This window comes from Oncorhynchus tshawytscha, linkage group LG09 (assembly GCF_018296145.1).
Source record: "Oncorhynchus tshawytscha isolate Ot180627B linkage group LG09, Otsh_v2.0, whole genome shotgun sequence".
NCBI classification, from domain to species: Eukaryota; Metazoa; Chordata; class Actinopteri; order Salmoniformes; family Salmonidae; genus Oncorhynchus; species Oncorhynchus tshawytscha.
The window spans coordinates 31,434,007-31,454,834 of record NC_056437.1 but is presented as its reverse complement, the minus strand read 5'-3'; the positions used below and the strand labels follow the sequence as shown (position 1 = coordinate 31,454,834).

At 43.1% G+C, this 20,828-nt stretch overlaps 1 protein-coding gene across 5 annotated transcripts in view; it reads left to right on the top strand.

Moving 5' to 3' along the window:
• Window positions 1–20,411, top strand: part of LOC112257806 (Down syndrome cell adhesion molecule homolog) — a 139,501-nt gene extending 119,090 nt beyond the window's left edge. For 2 of the 5 annotated variants that reach the window (XM_042326812.1, XM_042326809.1), the window contains 15 exons: window positions 3,675–3,830; window positions 4,321–4,454; window positions 4,741–4,894; window positions 9,183–9,300; window positions 9,633–9,796; window positions 11,485–11,583; window positions 11,754–11,942; window positions 12,090–12,380; window positions 13,707–13,883; window positions 14,018–14,048; window positions 14,237–14,352; window positions 14,621–14,770; window positions 15,620–15,817; window positions 16,057–16,359; window positions 18,471–20,411. In XM_042326812.1, coding sequence (XP_042182746.1) covers window positions 3,675–3,830; window positions 4,321–4,454; window positions 4,741–4,894; window positions 9,183–9,300; window positions 9,633–9,796; window positions 11,485–11,583; window positions 11,754–11,942; window positions 12,090–12,380; window positions 13,707–13,883; window positions 14,018–14,048; window positions 14,237–14,352; window positions 14,621–14,770; window positions 15,620–15,817; window positions 16,057–16,359; window positions 18,471–18,865 — 2,675 coding nt within the window. In that variant the 3' untranslated portion in view covers window positions 18,866–20,411. Of the gene's footprint in view, window positions 1–3,674; window positions 3,831–4,320; window positions 4,455–4,740; window positions 4,895–9,182; window positions 9,301–9,632; window positions 9,797–11,484; window positions 11,584–11,753; window positions 11,943–12,089; window positions 12,381–13,706; window positions 13,884–14,017; window positions 14,049–14,236; window positions 14,353–14,620; window positions 14,780–15,619; window positions 15,818–16,056; window positions 16,360–18,470 lie in introns of all 5 variants that reach the window. The other 3 variants (XM_042326810.1, XM_042326808.1, XM_042326813.1) reach the window with 2 other exon arrangements.
• The last annotated feature ends 417 nt before the right edge of the window (window positions 20,412–20,828 follow it).

The window sequence follows — 20,828 nt, the reverse complement described above, 5'->3', positions numbered from 1 at the left end:
ATCATGAGGCAAGAAATTTATGTGGATATATTGAAGCAACATCTCAAGACATCAGTCAGGAAGTTAAAGTTTGGTTGCAAATAAGTCTTCCAAATGGACAATGACAACAAGCATACTTCCAAAGTTGTGGCAATATGGCTTAAGGACTTCAAAGTCAAAGTATTGGAGTGGCCATCACAAAGCCTTGACCTCAATCCCATAGAACATTTCTGGGCAGAACTGAAAAAGCGTAAGGTTTGAAGGAGCCCTACAAACCTGACTCAGTTACACCAGCTCTGTCAGGAGGAATGGGCCAAAATTCACCCAACTTATTGTGGGAAGCTTGTGGAAGGCTACCCGAAGCGTTTGACCCAAGTTAAACAATTTAAAGGCAATGCTACCAAATACTAATTGAGTGTATGTAAACTTTTGACCCACTGGGAATGTGATGAAAAAATAAAAGCTGAAATAATCATTCTCTCTACTATTATTCTGACATATCACATTCTTAAAATAATGTGGTGATCCTAACTGACCCAAGACAGGGCATTTGTACTAGTATTAAATGTCAGGAATTGTGAAAAACTGAGTTTAAATGTTTTTGGCTAAGGTGTATGTAAACTTCCGACTTCAACTGTACCTTAAATTTTTTTAGAGTGGCCTTTTATTGTCACCAGCAAAAGCAAAGAAAAATTGCTGACTTACAGAGATGTAAACAAATTTGTGCACAAAATTTGAGAGAAATAAGCTTTTTGTGCATATGGAATGTTTCTGGAATCTTTTATTTCAGCCCTGAAAACATGATCATGAGAACGGTGAGGAATCAGCCCAGAACTACACGGGAGGATCTTGTCAATGATCTCAAGGCAGCTGGGACCATAGTCACCAAGAAAACAATTGGTAACACACTACGCTGTGAAGGACTGAAATCCTGCAGCACCCGCAACGTCCCCCTGCTCAAGAAAGCACATATACATGCCCGTCTGAAGTTTGCCAATGAACATCTGAATGATTCAGAGGAGAACTGGGTGAAAGTTTTGTGGTCAGATGAGACCAAAATGCAGCTCTTTGGCATCAACTCAACTCGCCGCGTTTGGAGGAGGAGGAATGCTGCCTATGACCCCAAGAACACCATCCCCATCGTCAAACATGGAGGTGAAAACATTATGCTTTGGGGGTGTTTTTCTGCTAAGGGGACAGGACGACTTCACCGCATCAAAGGGACGATGGATGGGGCCATGTACCGTCAAATCTTGGGTGAGAACCTCCTTCCCTCAGCCAGGGCATTGAAAATGGGTCGTGGATGGGAATTTCAGCATGACAATGACCCAAAACACAATGCCAAGGCAACAAAGGAGTGGCTCAAGAAGAAGTACATTATGGTCCTGGAGTGGCCTAGCCAGTCTCCAGACCTTAATCCCATAGAAAATCTGTGGAGGGAGCTGAAGGTTCAAGTTGCCAAACGTCAGCCTCGAAACCTTAATGATTTGGAGAAGATCTGCAAAGAATCAAATCAAATCAAATCAAATTTTATTTGTCACATACACATGGTTAGCAGATGTTAATGCGAGTGTAGCGAAATGCTTGTGCTTCTAGTTCCGACAATGCAGTAATAACGAACAAGTAATCTAACAATTCCAAAAAACTACTGTCTTATACACAGTGTAAGGGGATAAAGAATATGTACATAAGGATATATGAATGAGTGATGGTACAGAGCAGCATAGGCAAGATACAGTAGATGATATCGAGTACAGTATATACATATGAGATGAGTATGTAAACCAAGTGGCATAGTTAAAGTGGCTAGTGATACATGTATTACATAAGGATGCAGTCGATGATATAGAGTACAGTATCTACGTATGCATATGAGATGAATAATGTAGGGTAAGTAACATTATATAAGGTAGCATTGTTTAAAGTGGCTAGTGATATATTTACATCATTTCCCATCAATTCCCATTATTAAAGTGGCTGGAGTAGAGTCAGTGTCATTGACAGTGTGTTGGCAGTAGCCACTCAATGTTAGTGGTGGCAGTTTAACAGTCTGATGGCCTTGAGATAGAAGCTGTTTTTCAGTCTCTCGGTCCCAGCTTTGATGCACCTGTACTGACCTCGCCTTCTGGATGACAGCGGGGTGAACAGGCAGTGGCTCGGGTGGTTGATGTCCTTGATGATCTTTATGGCCTTCCTGTAGCATCGGGTGGTGTAGGTGTCCTGGAGGGCAGGTAGTTTGCCCCCGGTGATGCGTTGTGCAGACCTCACTACCCTCTGGAGAGCCTTACGGTTGAGGGCGGTGCAGTTGCCATACCAGGCGGTGATACAGCCCGCCAGGATGCTCTCGATTGTGCATCTGTAGAAGTTTGTGAGTGCTTTTGGTGACAAGCCGAATTTCTTCAGCCTCCTGAGGTTGAAGGGGCGCTGCTGCGCCTTCCTCACGATGCTGTCTGTGTGAGTGGACCAATTCAGTTTGTCTGTGATGTGTATGCCGAGGAACTTAAAACTTGCTACCCTCTCCACTACTGTTCCATCGATGTGGATGGGGGTGTTCCCTCTGCTGTTTCCTGAAGTCCACAATCATCTCCTTAGTTTTGTTGACGTTGAGTGTGAGGTTATTTTCCTGACACCACACTCCGAGGGCCCTCACCTCCTCCCTGTAGGCCGTCTCGTCGTTGTTGGTAATCAAGCCTACCACTGTTGTGTCGTCCGCAAACTTGATGATTGAGTTGGAGGCGTGCGTGGCCACGCAGTCGTGGGTGAACAGGGAGTACAGGAGAGGGCTCAGAACGCACCCTTGTGGGGCCCCAGTGTTGAGGATCAGCGGGGAGGAGATGTTGTTGCCTACCCTCACCACCTGGGGGCGGCCCGTCAGGAAGTCCAGTACCCAGTTGCACAGGGCGGGGTCGAGACCCAGGGTCTCGAGCTTGATGACGAGCTTGGAGGGTACTATGGTGTTGAATGCCGAGCTGTAGTCGATGAACAGCATTCTCACATAGGTATTCCTCTTGTCCAGATGGGTTAGGGCAGTGTGCAGTGTGGTTGAGATTGCATCGTCTGTGGACCTATTTGGGCGGTAAGCAAATTGGAGTGGGTCTAGGGTGTCAGGTAGGGTGGAGGTGATATGGTCCTTGACTAGTCTCTCAAAGCACTTCATGATGACGGATGTGAGTGCTACGGGGCGGTAGTCGTTTAGCTCAGTTACCTTAGGAGTGGGACCAAATCCCTCCTGAGATGTGTGCAAACTTGGTGGCCAACTACAAGAAAAGTCTGACCTCTTTGATTGCCAACAAGGGTTTTTGCCACCAAGTACTAAGTCATGTTTTGCAAAGGGGTCAAATACTTATTTCCCTCATTAAAATGCAAATACATTTATAACATTTTTGACATGCGTTTTTCTGGATTTTTTGTTGTTGTTATTCTGTCTCTCACTGCTCAAATAAACCTACCATTAAAATTATAGATGGATCATTTATTTGTCAGTGGGCACACGTACAAAATCAGCAGGGGATCAAATACTTTTTTCCCTCACTGTAGTTAGTTAATTCTGCATTTGACAACTCTTGATATCATTGTTTTTCTTCCTTCCTTCTTCCCTGTCTCTTTTCCTTGCTATGTACTTCTCTTTCTCTGCCTTCCTCCTCCCCATATTTTTCTAATTGCTCTCTATCCCCTTCTCTTCTTCTCTCTCTCAGAGCTGGGGGAGATCCGTAACGTGACCACCTCTAAGCCATCTCTGGAGCTGGATGGTCTGGAGAAGTACACTAACTACAGCATCCAGGTGCTGACCTTCACCCGGGCAGGGGATGGGGTGCGCAGTGAGCAGATCTTCACCCGCACCAAGGAGGACGGTACGCACACTAGTAGACCAGGACACCCCAGGCACTGATCTAGGATCAGCTTACCCTACCTAAATTCTAACCTTAACAGTTAGGGGGAAGGTGCAAAACTGTATCATACTAAATTGGGGTTAACCTAGAGGCCAGGGGTCAACTGGCAGGTAAACCGTGCCTAGATCCGCATATCCCCTCTTGCATTATGGAAGAGCATGTTGCCAAGTATAAATCATTTTGACAGGACTTCTGTTTGAATTTGGTGTGAAATTATAGAAATATGAGTTGATAATCGGTGCAGACAACTCACATTAGTAGTAGGTGAAAAACTGCAGCTCTAGCATATTGCAGATCGCCATGTAGCATAAGAAGTTAAGGCACGCTCATTGGAATGACAGATTTTGACACTGACAAAATTTAAATACAGAGTGGTTTCCTTAGATGTTGCTCAAAACAAGAATAAGGGTAATAATGTATATTTCCCTATTTCACGGTTTTCCCTCACCAGTCCCTGGTCCTCCGGCTGGCGTGAAGGCAGCGGCAGCATCTAACTCAGTGGTGTTTGTGTCGTGGCTCCCTCCTCTCAAACTCAACGGCATCATCAGGAAATACACTGTCTTCTGCTCTAACCCACACCCCACGGTAAGGAGGGCACAGAGTACAGGGTCTCAGAGCATAGTGATGAAGGCAAGTCAGTGGTGGGCATACAATAAATTTGAGGCCTAACATAATTGTAGGAGAGGAAGGCACCAGGTTCCGGGGCTAGACTAGATATGGCATGAGAGGTCTTATAAACCATCCCTCCAGCTCACATTGTCATGGCTGTGTCATCAGTGTTCAGCTCTAAGGATTGATAGTTTGTTACAGACTTTTGGAATAGGTCCTGTATCTCTCTGCTAACATCATGCCGGTCTCTCCCCTCCTACAGGTGAGCAGTGAGTTTGAAGCAGCTCCAGACATCTTCTTCTACCGTATCCCCAACCTGAGCAGGAACCGTCAGTACAGCATCTGGGTGGTGGCCGTCACTGCAGCCGGCCGCGGAAACGCCAGCGACATCATCACCATCAAGCCCCTGGCCGAGGGTAGGTGGAGCTAGGGCTGTTGCGGTGACTGTATTACCACCACAGGCGGTCATGAGTCATGAAGTAGTCACAGTAATTAGGCTATCAAACTTTCTAATTGCCTGGAATTATATTGTCCCTCTAATCACTCTGACATCAATGCAAATGTATTTGTGAATCTAATCAAACACTTCCCATGAGCCTATGAGCTCATGTTGCACAACAGTTCTATAGACTATGCAATTGCGGGAGAAAACAGAGGCCACTAATAAAAAGACGAGGATCCCATCAGCTTTCTATAGGCTAGGTCTACTACATTTATTTCTCAACTTTCCGAATATTAAGCACATTGCTTATATTTACAACAGGAGTATAGCCTACATGGCTGGCATGAAAATAAACCACGGGGAAAAGCGTTATCCATTCGCTATTTAAGTGCATTTTTCCCAGCTGCCCGTTTCGATACAGGTGCATGATAATGGTCCATTCTAAATTAAAACAAATGTCACACATATATTAGTTAGTATATGCAAAGACAATATTAAAGAAGAGTCTGATGGGTGACAATATTAGCCTATCACTTGTGAATTATATATTATCACTTGTGAATGATGCCCAGCATAAGAAACAAATACTTTTTTTGTGTGACTTTTTCTTATCATAGTAGTACACCTCATGTAGCCTAGCCCATAGGCCTATATGTTTTAATAAGGATATTATCACAACTGAAGTGGCCAAATTACTTCTTAAAATTAAGCACATTAATCGGCTTTACAAGGGGTGTAGAGCATATATAAGCAGTGCGTGAGTTTTATGTTTGGGGAAGATAATTTTAACCATAAAAATGCACCTTTATAATAAAAGCATTACAAGCATAATTGCATTTCGGTCACTTTTGATAATGATGTTTTCTGCTAATGGAACATTTGCGCTTATAGCCTACTACCATGTGTGCATTGCTGCCTTTATAATGTGAAGAAATAGCCTAATAGTTTATCAACATTTTAAGCTAAACGTTCTGATCTGTTGCGTCATTAACATTGCATAAAAACGTTTTTTTGACTCTAGTTGTATTAATTTGGGATCTATCACATCTCACAGACTATGCTTGGAATATTAATTTCTCGCACAGAATAGAATAGGTCGACTTTTGTACTATGGGGATAGTATATTCACATAGGCTAGTGCTTTTACTGTTCGTTAGGCCTACTCATCTTGTTGGCTGACGAAAAGTAAATGTGGACAGTTCTTCCAATATCTTCAATATGCACCTCGGAATAAGGACGTGCACAGTTGCGTCCCCGGTGTGTCTATCTTCACTTGTAGCCTGTGAGAAAGACCTGATCACATGATGGAGAGCCATGTGAGTGAGAGGCGCTTCGGATTGCGCAGCTCACTCAGGGAGAAGGGAACAATGCAGCACTCCAGGTCACAAAAGGCATGGATTTTGTTAGGCTGCATTATGGCCACAAAGGAGATCCCGCCGTGAAATTCGAGGCATTATCAAGTGCTTGTCAAATTGTGAATGGAAGACTATTGGAGTGTGTACAGCCTGCGCAAATAAACAAAGCAGAGCTCATGCCTTTCAAGCAACTTTTTTCAAATGATCATTAGTCTCATCTTGCAGCCTTACAATGTATTAAAAATCAAAACATATAGCCCAACGTTTTGTAGAACAACTAAAGTTACATTTATAACTCTAAATTAATCATATAAACTCAGCAAAAAAATAAACACACATTTTCTTATTCAAAGATAATTAGGAAAAATCCAAATAACTTCACAGATCTTCATTGTAAAGGGTTTAAACACTGCTTCCCATGCTTGTTCAATTAACCATAAACAATTAATTAACATGCACCTGTGGAACAGTTGTTAAGACACACTAACAGCTTACAGACAGTAGGCAATCAAGGTCACAGTTATGAAAACTTAGGACACTAAAGAGGTCTTTCTACTGATTCTGAAAAACACCCAAAGAAAGATACCCAGGGTCCCTGCTCATATGAGTGAATGTGCCTTAGGCATGCTGCAAGGAGGCATGAGGACTGCAGATGTGACCAGGGCAATAAATTGCAATGTCCGCACTGTGAGACGCCTAAGACAGTGCTACAGTGAGACAACAACGGCACAGAATCGGTACATACGGACATCACACCTGTGGGACAGGTACAGGATGGTAACAACAGCTGCCCGAGTTACACTAGGAACACACAATCCCTCCATCAGTGCTCACACTGTCCGCAATAGGCTGAGAGAGGCTGGACTGAGGGCTTGTAGGCCTGTTGTAAGGCAGGTCTTCACCAGACATCACCGGCAATGATGTCGCCTATGGGCACAAACCCACCTTCGCTGGACCAGACAGGACTGGAAAAAGTGCTCTTCACTGACGAGTCACGGTTTTGTCTCACCCGTGGTGATGGTCGGATTCGCGTTTGAGCATTCCACTTGTCTGTCCTCTGGAGCGGGATCAATTTGGAGGTGGAGGGTCCGTCATGGTCTGGGGCGGTGTGTCACAGCATCATCGGACTGAGCTTGTTATCTCTGCAGGCAATCTCAACGCTGTGCATTACAGGGAAGACATCCTCCTCCCTCATGTAGTACCCTTCCTGCAGGCACATCTTGACATAACCCTCCAGTGTGACAATGCCACCAGCCATACTGCTTGTTTTGTGAGTGATTTCCTGCAATCAGCAGGAAGTGTTATGCCATGGCCAGCGAAGAGCCCGGATCTCAATCCCATTGAGCACATCTGGGACCTGTAGGATCGGAGGGTGAGGGCTAGGGCCATTCCCCCCAGAAATGTCCGGGAACTTGCAGGTGCCTTGGTGGAAGAGTGGGGTAACATCTCACAGCAAGAATTGGCAAATCTGGTGCAGTCCATGAGGAGGAGATGCACTGCAGTACTTAATGCACCAGATACTGACTGTTACTTTTGATTTTGACCCCCCTTTGTTCCGGGACACATTATTCCATTTCTGTTAGTCACATGTCTGTGAAACTTGTTCAGTTTATGTCTCAGTTGTTGAATCTTGTTATGTTCATACAAATGTTTACACATGTTAAGTTTGCTGAAAATAAATGCAGTTGACAGTGAGAGGACGTTTCTTTTTTTGCTGAGTTTAGGAGTACCTATTTCTTTGTTAACTGCTCAACACAGAATAACAGCATGCGTGCACTCCCTCAAATCGTTTGGAGAAAATATCCTTTCTACTTTATTCAGCTTTGTTCAATTGTATTCTTCATACTATAAAATAATATAAAATAATGCCACGGAATTATAAGCAAATCTTGTCCGCTACATTAACTAGTGTAGCACACAGCCATTTGACAAGGACAGAGTACGCTATCATTTTCTTTTGAAATAGACTACATATCATGCTTCTTTAGACCTGTCTAAAATAAATCATGGATTCATTGTGAAGGTGTAGGCTATATTACATGGATTTATCGGACTCTTTAAAATGTCTTGCTTGTAGGCTAGGTGTGAAAGCCAGGAGATGCTAAATGTGTTTGTTAATTAACGGTCAATTATCGTGAGACCGACAGTTATTTGCTTGACAATCACCGGCTAATGAAATTTCGTGATCGCCACAGCCCTATGTGGAGCTTATGTTTCACTTCTCAGTATTCAGGAGTAGATGATAACAAAAGGTGTATCAGTCTCTGGATGATTTTAGAAGACACAAAAGATGATGTTTGAGTTGTGTTTTTTTTGTCAAAGCTATGATCAGAGCATCAGAACATTTAAAGGGGCGCAACCCTGAGAAACTCTCCCTATGAGGTAAATAAGGTGAGAAAAGAAAAGAGGAGACTATATTATCCCTGCCTCCTAACTCAGGATGTGAATGCAGCATCAAACTGAATGCAAATAGGTCTGCTATTCCACCCTGTCAGCACTGTGCTTCTTTGTGAGAGCTGATAAGCCGAGGGTGAGCAGTGATAGCCAGTGTAGTGTTCTCATCCTGCTAGAGGCAGGGGTGATAAATGTAGTCCCCACTCTGGAGCTCTAGACCTGATGTGTTTTAGATATCCGTCTGCTGCACGACCAGCCTGGTTCCAAACAGATTACTTTACATCTGTCCAAGCACAGAGATGGGCTCTGCATGTGTAGAGGTGAATTCAATAAAGATGGATAAGGAACTAATATTGTATACTGCTTTTTCAGAGCTTCCCTTGACGGTATTTGGGATTGATTTCCACGTTTGGGAGTATTCCATACATTTTATTGTACCAAGCAAACTAAATCAAGTCAGCCCAAGTATTTAAAATGATTTGACCCAGTTGTGGTGTGTTTGTGTGTGTGCAGCTCCTGCTCAGATTCTGACGTTCAATGGCACTGTGACCACACCCTGGATGAGGGACATCGTGTTGCCCTGTAAGGCGGTGGGCGACCCAGCCCCCACGGTCAAGTGGCTCAAGGAGACGTGAGTACAGGGAAGTCTGACCCACAGCTGGGGAAACACATCATGCTGCATGTAGTTCAGACAGTAGCACTTAGTACAGACTGTGTTTTGAGTAACTTTTAATGCTTTCCACTTGAACTAAATACCAGTGAAAAACAGTGGCTCTTTGTTTTTACAGTATCCTTTCACACTCATCAGCAGAATGTTAAAAAATCATAGTTGTTTACATGTACAGCATGTTCCTACACACAAAAAGTAGGGGTAACATTATCCAAGACTTTTAAATCATTTCCGCTGCTGCGTATCTCACCGTAGTTCATTTTCTAACTGTCTCTCGTACATTTGTGATTCAGCAACGGAAGCCCCGCCCCTGCTGTGATCGACAGTAGACGCATCATCCAGGGCAATGGCAGCCTAGCCATCCGCACAGTGAAAGCTGAGGATTCTGGGAACTACACCTGTGTGGCTAGCAACAGTTTTGGGCCGGATAAAATCATCCTCAACCTGCAGGTTCAAGGTAACCAAAAGGAGTCTGTAGTGGAACAGTGCAGTATACCACTCAATTCAAATCAATTCTCCATTTTATGGAGTGTATTCGCAAAGTATTCAGACCCCTTGACTTTTTCCACATTTTGTTACATTACAGCCTTATTCTAAAAATTTTTTTTTTTTAAATTTCACCCTCAAAAATCTACACACAATACCCCATAATGACAAAGCAAAAACAGTTTTACATTTTGTTTTTGCACGTTGACATAAGTATTCAAACCCTTTACTCAGTACTTTGTTAAAGCATCTTTGGTAGCGATTACAACCTCGAGTCTTCTTGGGTATGACGCTACATTACAAGCTACAATACACACCTGTATGTTGGAAGTTTCTCCCATTCTTCTCTGCAGATCCTCTCAAGATCTATCAGGTTGGATCGGGAGCATCTCTGCACAGCTATTTTCAAGCCTCTCCAGATATGTTAGATCTGGTTCAAGTCCGGGCTCTGGCTGGGCCACACAAGGACATACAGAGATTTTTCACAAAGTCACTCCTGTGTTGTCTTAGCTGTGTGCTTAGTGTTGTTGTCCTGTTGGAAGGTTGACCTTTGCCCCAGTCTAAGGTCCTGAGCGCTCTAGAGCAGGTTTTCATCAAGGATCTCTCTGCTCCGTTCATCTTTCCCTCAATCCTGACTAGTCTCCCAGTCCCTGCTGCTGAAGAACATCCCCACAGCATGATGCTACCACCACCATGCTTCACCGTAGGGATGATGCCTGGTTTCCTCCAGATGTGACGCTTGGCATTCAGGCCATAGAGTTCAATCTTGGTTTCATCAGACCAGAGAATCGTTTTTCATGGTCTGCGAGTAATTTAGGTGCCTTTTGGCAAACTCCAAGTGTGCTGTCATGTGCCTCTTACTGAGGAGTGGCTTCCGTCTGACCACTCTACCATAAAGGCCTGATTGGTGGAGTGTTGCAGGGAAGGTTCTCCCATCTCCACACAGGAACCCTGGAGCTCTTTCAGAGTGACCATCACACCTTGATATGTCTATATAAGGTCACCTCCCTGACCAAGGCCCTTCTCCCCCGATTGCTCAGTTTGGCCAGGCGGCCAGCTCTAGGAAAAGTCTTGGTGCTTCCAAACTTCTTTAATTTAAGAATGATGGAGACCACTGTGTTCTTGGTGACCTTCAATGCTGCAGAAATGTTTTGGTACCCTTCCCCAGATCCATGCCTTGACACAATCCTGTCTCGGATCTCTATGGACAATTCCTTTGACCTCATGGCTTGGTTTTTGCATTGACATGACATGTTGACATGCACTGTCAACTGTGGGACCTTATATAAACAGGAGTGTGCCTTTCCAAATCATGTACAATCAATTGAAGAAACATCTCAAGGATGATCAATGGAAACACGCTGCACCTGAGCTCAATTTTAAGTTTTCATAGCAAAGGGTCTGAATAATGATGTAAATCAGGTATTTCTGTTTTTTATTTGTAATACATTTGCAAAATATTCTAAAAACATGTTTGTGCTTTGTCATGATGGGTTATTTTGTGTTGATTGAGGAAGGAAAAAATATATTTAATCCATTTTAGGATATTGGCTGTAATGTAACAAAACGTGGAATAATGTAAGGGGTCTGAATACTTTCCAAATGCACTGTATGCCCCTTGAGATAGGACCTAATTCAAATCCATGTTTTTACTTCTAGTTCCTCCAGACCAGCCTCGTCTTACCGTTACCAAGACGACCACCACATCTATCACTCTGTCCTGGATACCAGGAGACAACGGAGGCAGCTCCATCAGAGGTCATACTCCAACACAGCAAGCAGCAACACTAACTATTATAGGAGATTTTATTGTTTTACCTTGGAAAACAAGTTACTGACTTCATTAAATAGTGTCCCCTATGAGCAACACCAGGATGGTTGTTTAGCAGACAACAGTGCATCAGACTAACCTCTCTCTCTCACATCAGGCTACATCCTGCAATACTCAGAGGACAACAGTGAGCAGTGGGGCAACTTTGCCATCAGCCCTAGTGAGCGTTCCTATCGCCTGGAGAACCTGAAGTGTGGCACCTGGTACAAATTTACACTGACAGCACAGAATGCTGTGGGGCCAGGGCGAATCAGTGAGATCATCGAAGCTAAGACTCATGGGAAAGGTAGAGAGATGGTGACATCCTTTTACGTATGTTATGAAATAGTGACTCCATTGCTTTGACACAATTAATACAAAACTGATACTTATGAATGGACCGCTCATTAAAGTGTGCGTGTGGTCTGACTCCTCTCTCCTCTCTGCCCAACAGAACCCCAGTACTCTAAAGAACAGGAGCTCTTCACCAGTATCAATGCCACGCGTGTCAAGCTCAACCTGATTGGCTGGAACAACGGTGGCTGTCCAATCACATCCTTCACGTTGGAGTACCGTTCGGTGGTGTCTCCCACATGGACCACCGCCCAGCGCACCTCTCTGATCAAGAGCTACATCCTGTATGACCTGGCCGAGGCCACCTGGTACGAACTGCAGATGAAGGTGTTCAACAGCGCCGGCTCAGCAGAGAAGAGGGTCAAGTTCGCCACACTCAGCTACGACGGCAGTGAGTGTACTTGTCTCTTCACTGATGCTATACATAATGCAGCAAGTTATAAGTTGAAAGATATACACGCTTAAATTGACTTATTCAGTATAACTGAATGAAAATAACTGTATTTTAAAAGGCATTTACCTTCCCATCCCTTGAAAATTGTCACAACTGATCGAGTCTCCATCCAAGATGTTAATTTACGGCGTAGGTACTATACCTGCCTTAGAGCAGAAGTAAATGAATTCATATTTTGCTATTTACTGGTGCTGCCATTAAAGAAGCTGTCTCATGCAAGTCTCATGCAACTGATGAATGGGGCAGTAAAGTATCTCCAATAGATTTTCTGCTGACTCCAGTGGCTGTGGTGGTTGTTGTGTCTGCTGCTGCTGTTTATGACACCTCCATCACTGCCCTATCGAGCGCTCTGTGCTGCATGAATTAAATAATTATGTGATCTACCGACTGCAGAGGGGCTAGGGGGGGCAATAGATGAGCAATCACCTGCCAGTGCCAACACCCCCCAGTCCCATAGCGATTCAATGGCCTTACCCAACCCTAAACCTTACTCCCTCTCTCACTCACACACTCACGCACTCACGCACACACGCACACACACACACACACACACACACACACACACACACACACACACACACACACACACTCACACACACTCACACACTCACACACTCACACACACAGCCCCCATCCATCCATCCCCCAGCCATCCACGAAGGGAAAAAAAGCTGACTATTCAGCGAATAAGGAAGAGTTCACCTCTTTTAAGTAGTGCTTCAGTTAACTGGGCATTATTGGAAATTCGGCAGAAGGTCAGGTGCTGATTGCAGGCAACACAGTGCTACAACAGCTTGTTGGAGCAGATTGGGTGGGATTGCTGGGAAAGACATTTTGATTGGGATGTAAAGCCGCAGACGCACTGTTACCTTTTGCCAGGCGCTTGCTGCATGTTTTAAACATTAACACAAAGGTCATTTAGTATTCATCGACAGACCTTGTATAGACGTTAATTGACAGTGAGTGTACGACATGATAGGAACACCTTCCTAATATTGAGTTGTCGTGCGGTAGCAGAGAGAACAGTTTATGACTTGGCTGACTGGAGTCTTTGACTACCAGTCAATCTATGTCATGGAAATGTTTTGTTCACTGTGTGTATATTTGTATTTGGCTGGTGTTTTGCAGTCATTGTCTTCTCTACCAGGTCTGGTTTGCACACTTGACAATCCTGTAGTTAAGCACAAGAAACTTACGTGGTCTTGTCATAACAAATATCACAACAGTTTGTCAGCTAATTACATTTCTATGACCTGTCCCCAGGTACCATCGCTCCCCTGGTGAAGGCCCCGACGGTGAGTGCGGGCAGCACGTCCAGTAACGAGGGTCTGAAAATGGTGACCATCATCTCATGTGTTCTGGTGGGCATCGTGCTGGTCTTCGTCCTGCTACTTGTCCTCAGGAGGCGGAGGCGGGAACAGAGACTGAAGAGGCTTAGAGGTGAGAGGTCACAGCAGCAACATGATTGGTTAGATTTCAGTAAAAGATTTCTGTAACTATTGTCAAACTATTTTCAAGTATACTAAGAGAATCATCTGTATGTAATGTGATTGTTGTTCTTGTTTGCTCTGTAGATGCTAAAAGTTTAGCCGAGATGCTGATGAGGTAAGCATGAGCAGTTTGACACATAACTTAATAGATAGTTCATATTGTTTAATGCATTACTGGAAGAAGAAAACATGAAATACTGTTTCTATGGAATCATATCAGAATCACTATTATATGAATATCGTATGCAGTGTGTAATGAGATCTGAATTGACCTGTGTACGGCTTCCTGTGTTCCCCATGCAGTAAAAACACACGACCTGCAGACACCATCAACAAGCAGCAGCAGACCATGAGGATGCACATCGACATCCCCCGAGCCCAGCTGCTCATAGAGGAGAGAGACACCATGGAGACAGTCGGTGAGTGGACACTGATACATTATGCTGCTTTCATGTGTTCTCTGAATTATCGGCAACTTGTGACTTAAACTTACAGAACGCTCCCAGACACACCATAACTCATAATGAGCTTCCAATTAGGAAATACGAGTGGGAAATTTGTGTAACATTGGATAACAATGTGTGAATATTACATATTTGTGGCCTTCTAAGTGTTAGTAGTGCCTACTGTGGTTATTGTCATCGTACTGTAGGGACCATGTTTGTGAAAGCTCTCTTTCTCTTTCAGATGACAGGTCCACAGTGCTACTGACTGACAATGACTTTGGGGAGACCCAGAAACAGAAGTCATCTACGGTTACCCACACTGTCCACTACCAGTCCCTGTCACAGGCCACCGGACCTCTAGTGGATGTATCTGACGCTAGGCCAGGAACCAGTAAGTCCAGTACGAACATCCTCTTTACATTACTGGAGGTAAAACTAGAATGAATAAGTGGTATCAGGATTGCATTCATACGGCTGAAACCGATACAGCTAGAGTGTATTCTAGACAACCAGACTGACTCCAGTCCTCAGAGAGTCATCAGTAGCATTATGATCAGTGTCACTACCATCTCCACTGATGTCATTCACACAGATTAACAATTCCTTTCGGCACAATGTACAGTGCTTTCAGAAAGTATTCATACCCCTTGAATTATTCCATATTTTGTTGTGTATTCAAAATGGATTAAATATATATATTTTACTCACAGTACCTCATAATGACAAAGTGAAAACATGTTTTTAGAAACTGTAGCAAATGTATTGAAAATGAAATACAGAAATATCTAATTTATATAAGCGATTTCAGCTGTGAGTCTTTCTGGGTAAGTCTCTAAGAGCTTTCCACACCTGGATTGTACAACATGTATGTGTATGGTATCCAACCAAAAAAATGAGCCTATTTGCAAAGGACTGCAGTCAACCCAATCAAACATTCTCTTTGACCATGATGGTTTTCTCACTGCTATTGTAAGCTCTAAGTATTTGTGTGAAAACAAGAAGTCCCGAGATGAACTCCATGTGCAGAGATATTGTGATGGTGGGTGTTTTCTCTTTGTTGGTTTATGTCAGGATAAAGTGTCCAGCCTCATTGCTATAGCCAGCTACAAACTTTAAAACTCCATTAAAAACAGTCAGCTTAAAAAACAGAGCATTGCGTTACTCGAGATGAGCCCTTGCTAAGTGACATAACACCCTGGTGTGTGACTGTGATGTAACATCCTGTGTCCTTCCTCCTCAGACCCCACAGCCCGCCGCACAGCCAAAGCAGGCCCTGCCGCACGCAACCGCTACGCTAGCCAGTGGACCCTGAACCGACCACACCCGCCAGTCTCGGCCCACACCCTGAGCACTGACTGGAGGCTGCCCACGCCACGGGTGGCCGGATCTGTGGATAAGGAGAGTGACAGCTACAGTGTTAGCCCATCTCAGGACACAGGTAACAACGCACCTGAAGATGAGACAAGTCTGTAACAACAGCTGTAACAGTCCCCATATAAGAATGTCTGAAACATAACCCTTAACCATGTCTATAACAAACCTTTCACCTCTGTATTAACAACAGATAGGCCTACTATAAAACTTGTAACAATGCCAACACTTATTAACAAATATAATGCTAGCATTAGCCCCTAACTGCTTTACTAGCACGACCTCTAACCCTAACCCCTGGTGTAGACCGAGCGCGGAGCAGCATGGTGTCCACAGAGAGCGCATCATCCACCTATGAGGAGCTGGCGCGGGCCTACGAGCACGCCAAAATGGAGGAGCAGCTGCGCCACGCCAAGTTCACCATCACAGAATGCTTCATCTCGGACACGTCTTCGGAGCAGATGACGGCAGGCACCAATGACTACACAGACAGCCTGACATCCAGCACGCCCTCCGAGTCAGGCATCTGCAGGTTCACCGCCTCCCCGCCCAAGCCTCAGGACGTCAGCCGAGTCATGAACATGGCCGTGCCCAAGGCTCACAGACCGGGTGAGGCCGCGTAGACACATAGCTAGCTCTGCTATAGCTAACACTTGAGTCCTGAGCTCTGTTGCTAACCTGTTGCTAACCTTCGCTAACCTTCATCAGGCCTGTATTTCTATGGGTTTGTAAATATTTACTGCTGATGTATTCACTCAACTGTTGAATATGCTGACGATAATGATGTAGTAATGCCACTTGATGATGTAGTAATGCCACTACTACTTGATGCAACAAATGTGGAGTTTTGCAGACAGTTCTTTGCATAAATTACAGGGACATGTATTAATTAATTAAGCTTATTCTATTGACGATAGTGCAACAACATTACATTGCAGGAAGACCAATCTTTAACATTGAACCACTTAAGTCTGTGATCTGCTATGAGGTCACTTTATCTTATAAATTCAGTCTATTTTTTTATTAAAGTCATCATCTCTATTCATTCTATATTTGGCTCATTGTAGAGTAGATTTTATTAAACTCAGACTTTGTAGACTTTACTCAGATAACTGTGTAATAAATTGCACTAGTGTCTTAAATCTATTACATTACTTATTTAGGTTATAGAAAAGCCACAGTCTCCTTCATCCATTACCCCAATGTGTATAATGAGATATGGGGGAGCTTTAAACCACATTGTAAATGTTGTCATTCATTTAATGTTGATCAAGGCCATGAGGACAGATTGCAGCATGGCGGTATGAGAATTTTTATTTTACCTTTATTTAACCAGGCAAGTCAGTTAAGAACAAATTCTTATTTTCAATAACGGCCTAGGAACAGTGGGTTAACTGCCTGTTCAGGGGCAGAACGACAGATTTGTACCTTGACGGCTCATCACTGAAGTATTCTTTGGCATATAACCTCAATAACCAGGCAAATTTTGTATACATAAATCTTCTTAAGGCTAGGTGTCACGCTAGCGGGACAACTTCCGGTGAAACTGGAGGGCGCACAATTCAAATAAATAATCATAAACATTATGGATATTAAACATGTATGTACATACAGGTGTCTTATATCGGTTAAAAGCTTAAATTCTTGTTAATCTAACTGCACTGTCTGATTTACAGTAAAATTTACAGCGAAAGCATGCCATGCGATTGTTTGAGGACAGAGAGCCACACATCAAAATATTTTTCCACCGGCACAGGTTTTATAAATTCACAAATATAGCGATTCACTTACTTTTGAAAATCTTCCTATGATTTGTCATCCAAAGGGTCCCAGCTAGTGTCATTTTGTTAGATAAAATCCTTCTTTATATCCCAAAAAGTCTGTTTAGTTGGCTCCATCGATTTGAGTAATCCACTCATTCAACATGCAGAGAAAGGAATCTGAAAAGCTACCTCTAAACTTTGTTAAAACAAGTTAAAATAAATTTCTATTTCATCCTCAGATTAAAATGTAATTAAACTATAATATTTAATACGGAAAGAAGTATGTTCAATAGGAAAACGGTATTAGCAGGTGCGTGTCCTCTTCGTTGCGCGCGCATACACGAATTTCCAAGTCTGTGTCCGTGTACTAAAACTCATTATACTTCCTCATTTTGGAAGAAACAAGCCTGAAACCTTGAACAAAGACTACTGACACCAAGTGGAATCCATAGGAATTGCATACTGGGAGCTAGATTTAATTATTTACCTATATGTTCCATTGGAAGAGCATTGGATTTTCTTCTACCATATCTATTGTGTTATAGTCTTCTACATTATTTTAACATTTCTACAAACTTCAGAGTGTTTTTTTTCCAATGGTACCAATTATATGCATTTCCTGTCTTCTGGGCCTGAGCAACAGGCAGTTTATTTTTGGCACGTCAGTCAGGCGGAAATGGAGAAAAGTAGACCCTAGTTTGAAGAAGATTTATGTAAATTACTTTCACATACTGTATAAGCTAGTTTTGTTGGTTGGAGTGGCAGATGTGATGAGCTTGTATCTGAGGGGGGTAAAGACATTTCTATTTCCACCCAACCCTTCCCCCAAGGGCAGTAATTTTTCTAATGAAGTATTTTGAACTGAGATTTTTCCATAATTTGGCCATGTTATGTTTAATTCAATGGTGTTGTTTTCCAAAAGCTAACTCCAATCTCTCTCTCTACTTTGTCCTGTAGGGGGCGAGCTTGTGCACCTGCCTCCTTACCTGCGCATGGACTTCCTGCTGAACCGGGGCATGTCGTGCACGGGTACTGGAGGGAGGGGTGGTGCCGGGGGGGAGGGGGCCATGGGTCAGGCCTGTCTGGAACCCCAGAAGAGTCGCTCCCTGAAGCGGCCATCGCGTATGGCGCCCCCTACACCCACAGAGGCCCCCCAGGCCACCAGCAGGGCCAGCAGCAGGGACCCAGTGCCCCAATGGCAGCCTGGCTCAGCCGCCACCCTGCCCCACAGAGAGGGCTCAGAGCTGGCCCAGGCCGCCAAGCTCAGCACCTCCCAGGAGTCCCTACTGGACTCACGAGGACATCTCAAACAGACCAACAACCCCTACGCAAAGTCCTATACGCTAGTATAACACCAGAGGCATGGGGCCGGACTAAAACTCACACTAACACTGGACTTATTACACTTACAAGTGCAGTAAACTGACTCTCACCACACAGTCCTGTATATAACGTCCCCTTTCTTCTTAAACGAGGGATAACTTTTACTAATCTCCTTTTATTTATTTTGGAGCTTTCTTTGTTTTTTAAACTTGTGAGAAATTTCACTCATCTGAAATGACACGCAGAGCTTGACAAAATATTTACGTTATGCGGGAACATCATTTATTATTGATTATTATTTTTAATCAATAATTATTAATCATGGATTATTTGTTGTTAGTTGTCAACTTTTAATGATTATTAATTATTGATTACAAATGATCAATTATTACCATTACTACACTGTTTTAATAAGAACCTGGACAACTTTTTTCCGGAGTGTGAGATGATAATTTGGAGCCCATCATTTTTTTTCTATGGAAAATTCCTTTTAAACACTGAATGAAACTTGGAAAAATCTGAAATCTGAGAATGAAAGCAATCGACAGCAGTCCAAACTTGTCAGCTGCTCTCAAATTGTTACTTTTTGAAGAAAAAATAAACCTATTTCCTATGGATGCATGGGGACTGACCAATTAAAGACTATTATAAGGATTATGATCACTACTGGACAGCCCAGTTGAGCATTTTGTCACACTATGAAATGATCCAATGTGAAGATTTATTATTCTTATTACTATAAATATATATATAAAAAGAGATCACTTTTATTTGTGGATATTACAGGGAAGAATTGATTTGGTTAATGAAGTCCTTAGTCATGTTTGCACATATCTCGTTTTGATTAGGAAATGGAGTCACTATTGATATTTCTCTGTATTCCATTCTCTGATGGTGCAATATGAAAAAAGATTATGAAAATTATATGGATACTATTTGCTCTATACTGTACTATAATGAAAATAATGACTATGTTGTGAGTATACTTACAGGGCGGGACAAACTCCAGCTATGTATCAGGTGTAGTTTACCACTGCTAATTTGCCAGGGTGGTAGATGAAGTTAGCTAGAACAGGGAGGGTTAGAGATTTAACGGTTTGCACTTCATGACACCCAAAAAGTGTGTCCAGTCAGAGCCCCTATTCTCAGTGCACTAGGTAGAGTCTTCAAGACTCTCACTCTCCTCTTCAGTAGATTTACTGTTGCTGCATTGCAGTGATGCTCCTCTACAGGGAAAAAACAATGAGACAATCCAACAGAATCCCCCTTTCAAACCAAACCTAAAGTCTATGGGAAATATCTATCTAAAGTGTGGATATCACAAAACTGTCTTGTTGTTGTCTACCCTGGCCCATTTCTTTCTTTCTTTAAGTCGTGGAGGGAGAGTTTGATAAGAATGCTGTGAGGTTATTAATGCCAGTTTTTATTATTAGTTTTAATTCATTGTCTTCATATTCCTTTTAACAAGATGTTGCTTTTTATTTTTAACATGGTGTTCACCATGGTGGCACTGAAATAAAGAGAAATTAACACACCGTTCAAATTTGATTAATAAAAAGGCTGTTCCCAAAATGATCCTGCAAATTTGGACATGAATGACTGGCGATGGGTCTTTTTAGAGGCACTGATAGAGGAGGATGCCTCCGAAGGTTTCCCTGTGTGGGTCACTGGGGGAGTGAGTGAGTGAGTGAGTGAGTGAGTGAGTGAGTGAGTGAGTGAGTGAGTGAGTGAGTGAGTGAGTGAGTGAGTGAGTGAGTGAGTGAGTGAGTAGGGTGGTAGTGGTGGATTTTTGGATAACTCATCTTAAAGGGCAACTGCACGTAAAAAGCAACTTCTCTGGTTGAAAATGGCCTATGTCAGAAACATTTATTCCAGTGCCAAAATTGACAAAAAAGTTTAAGTAGAATAACTTTGCTTATAAAGTCAGTATATTCCAAAACAGAGTTTTGTGAGATTTGTGTAACTGAGGTCGTCATGACTTACATGAGGGTT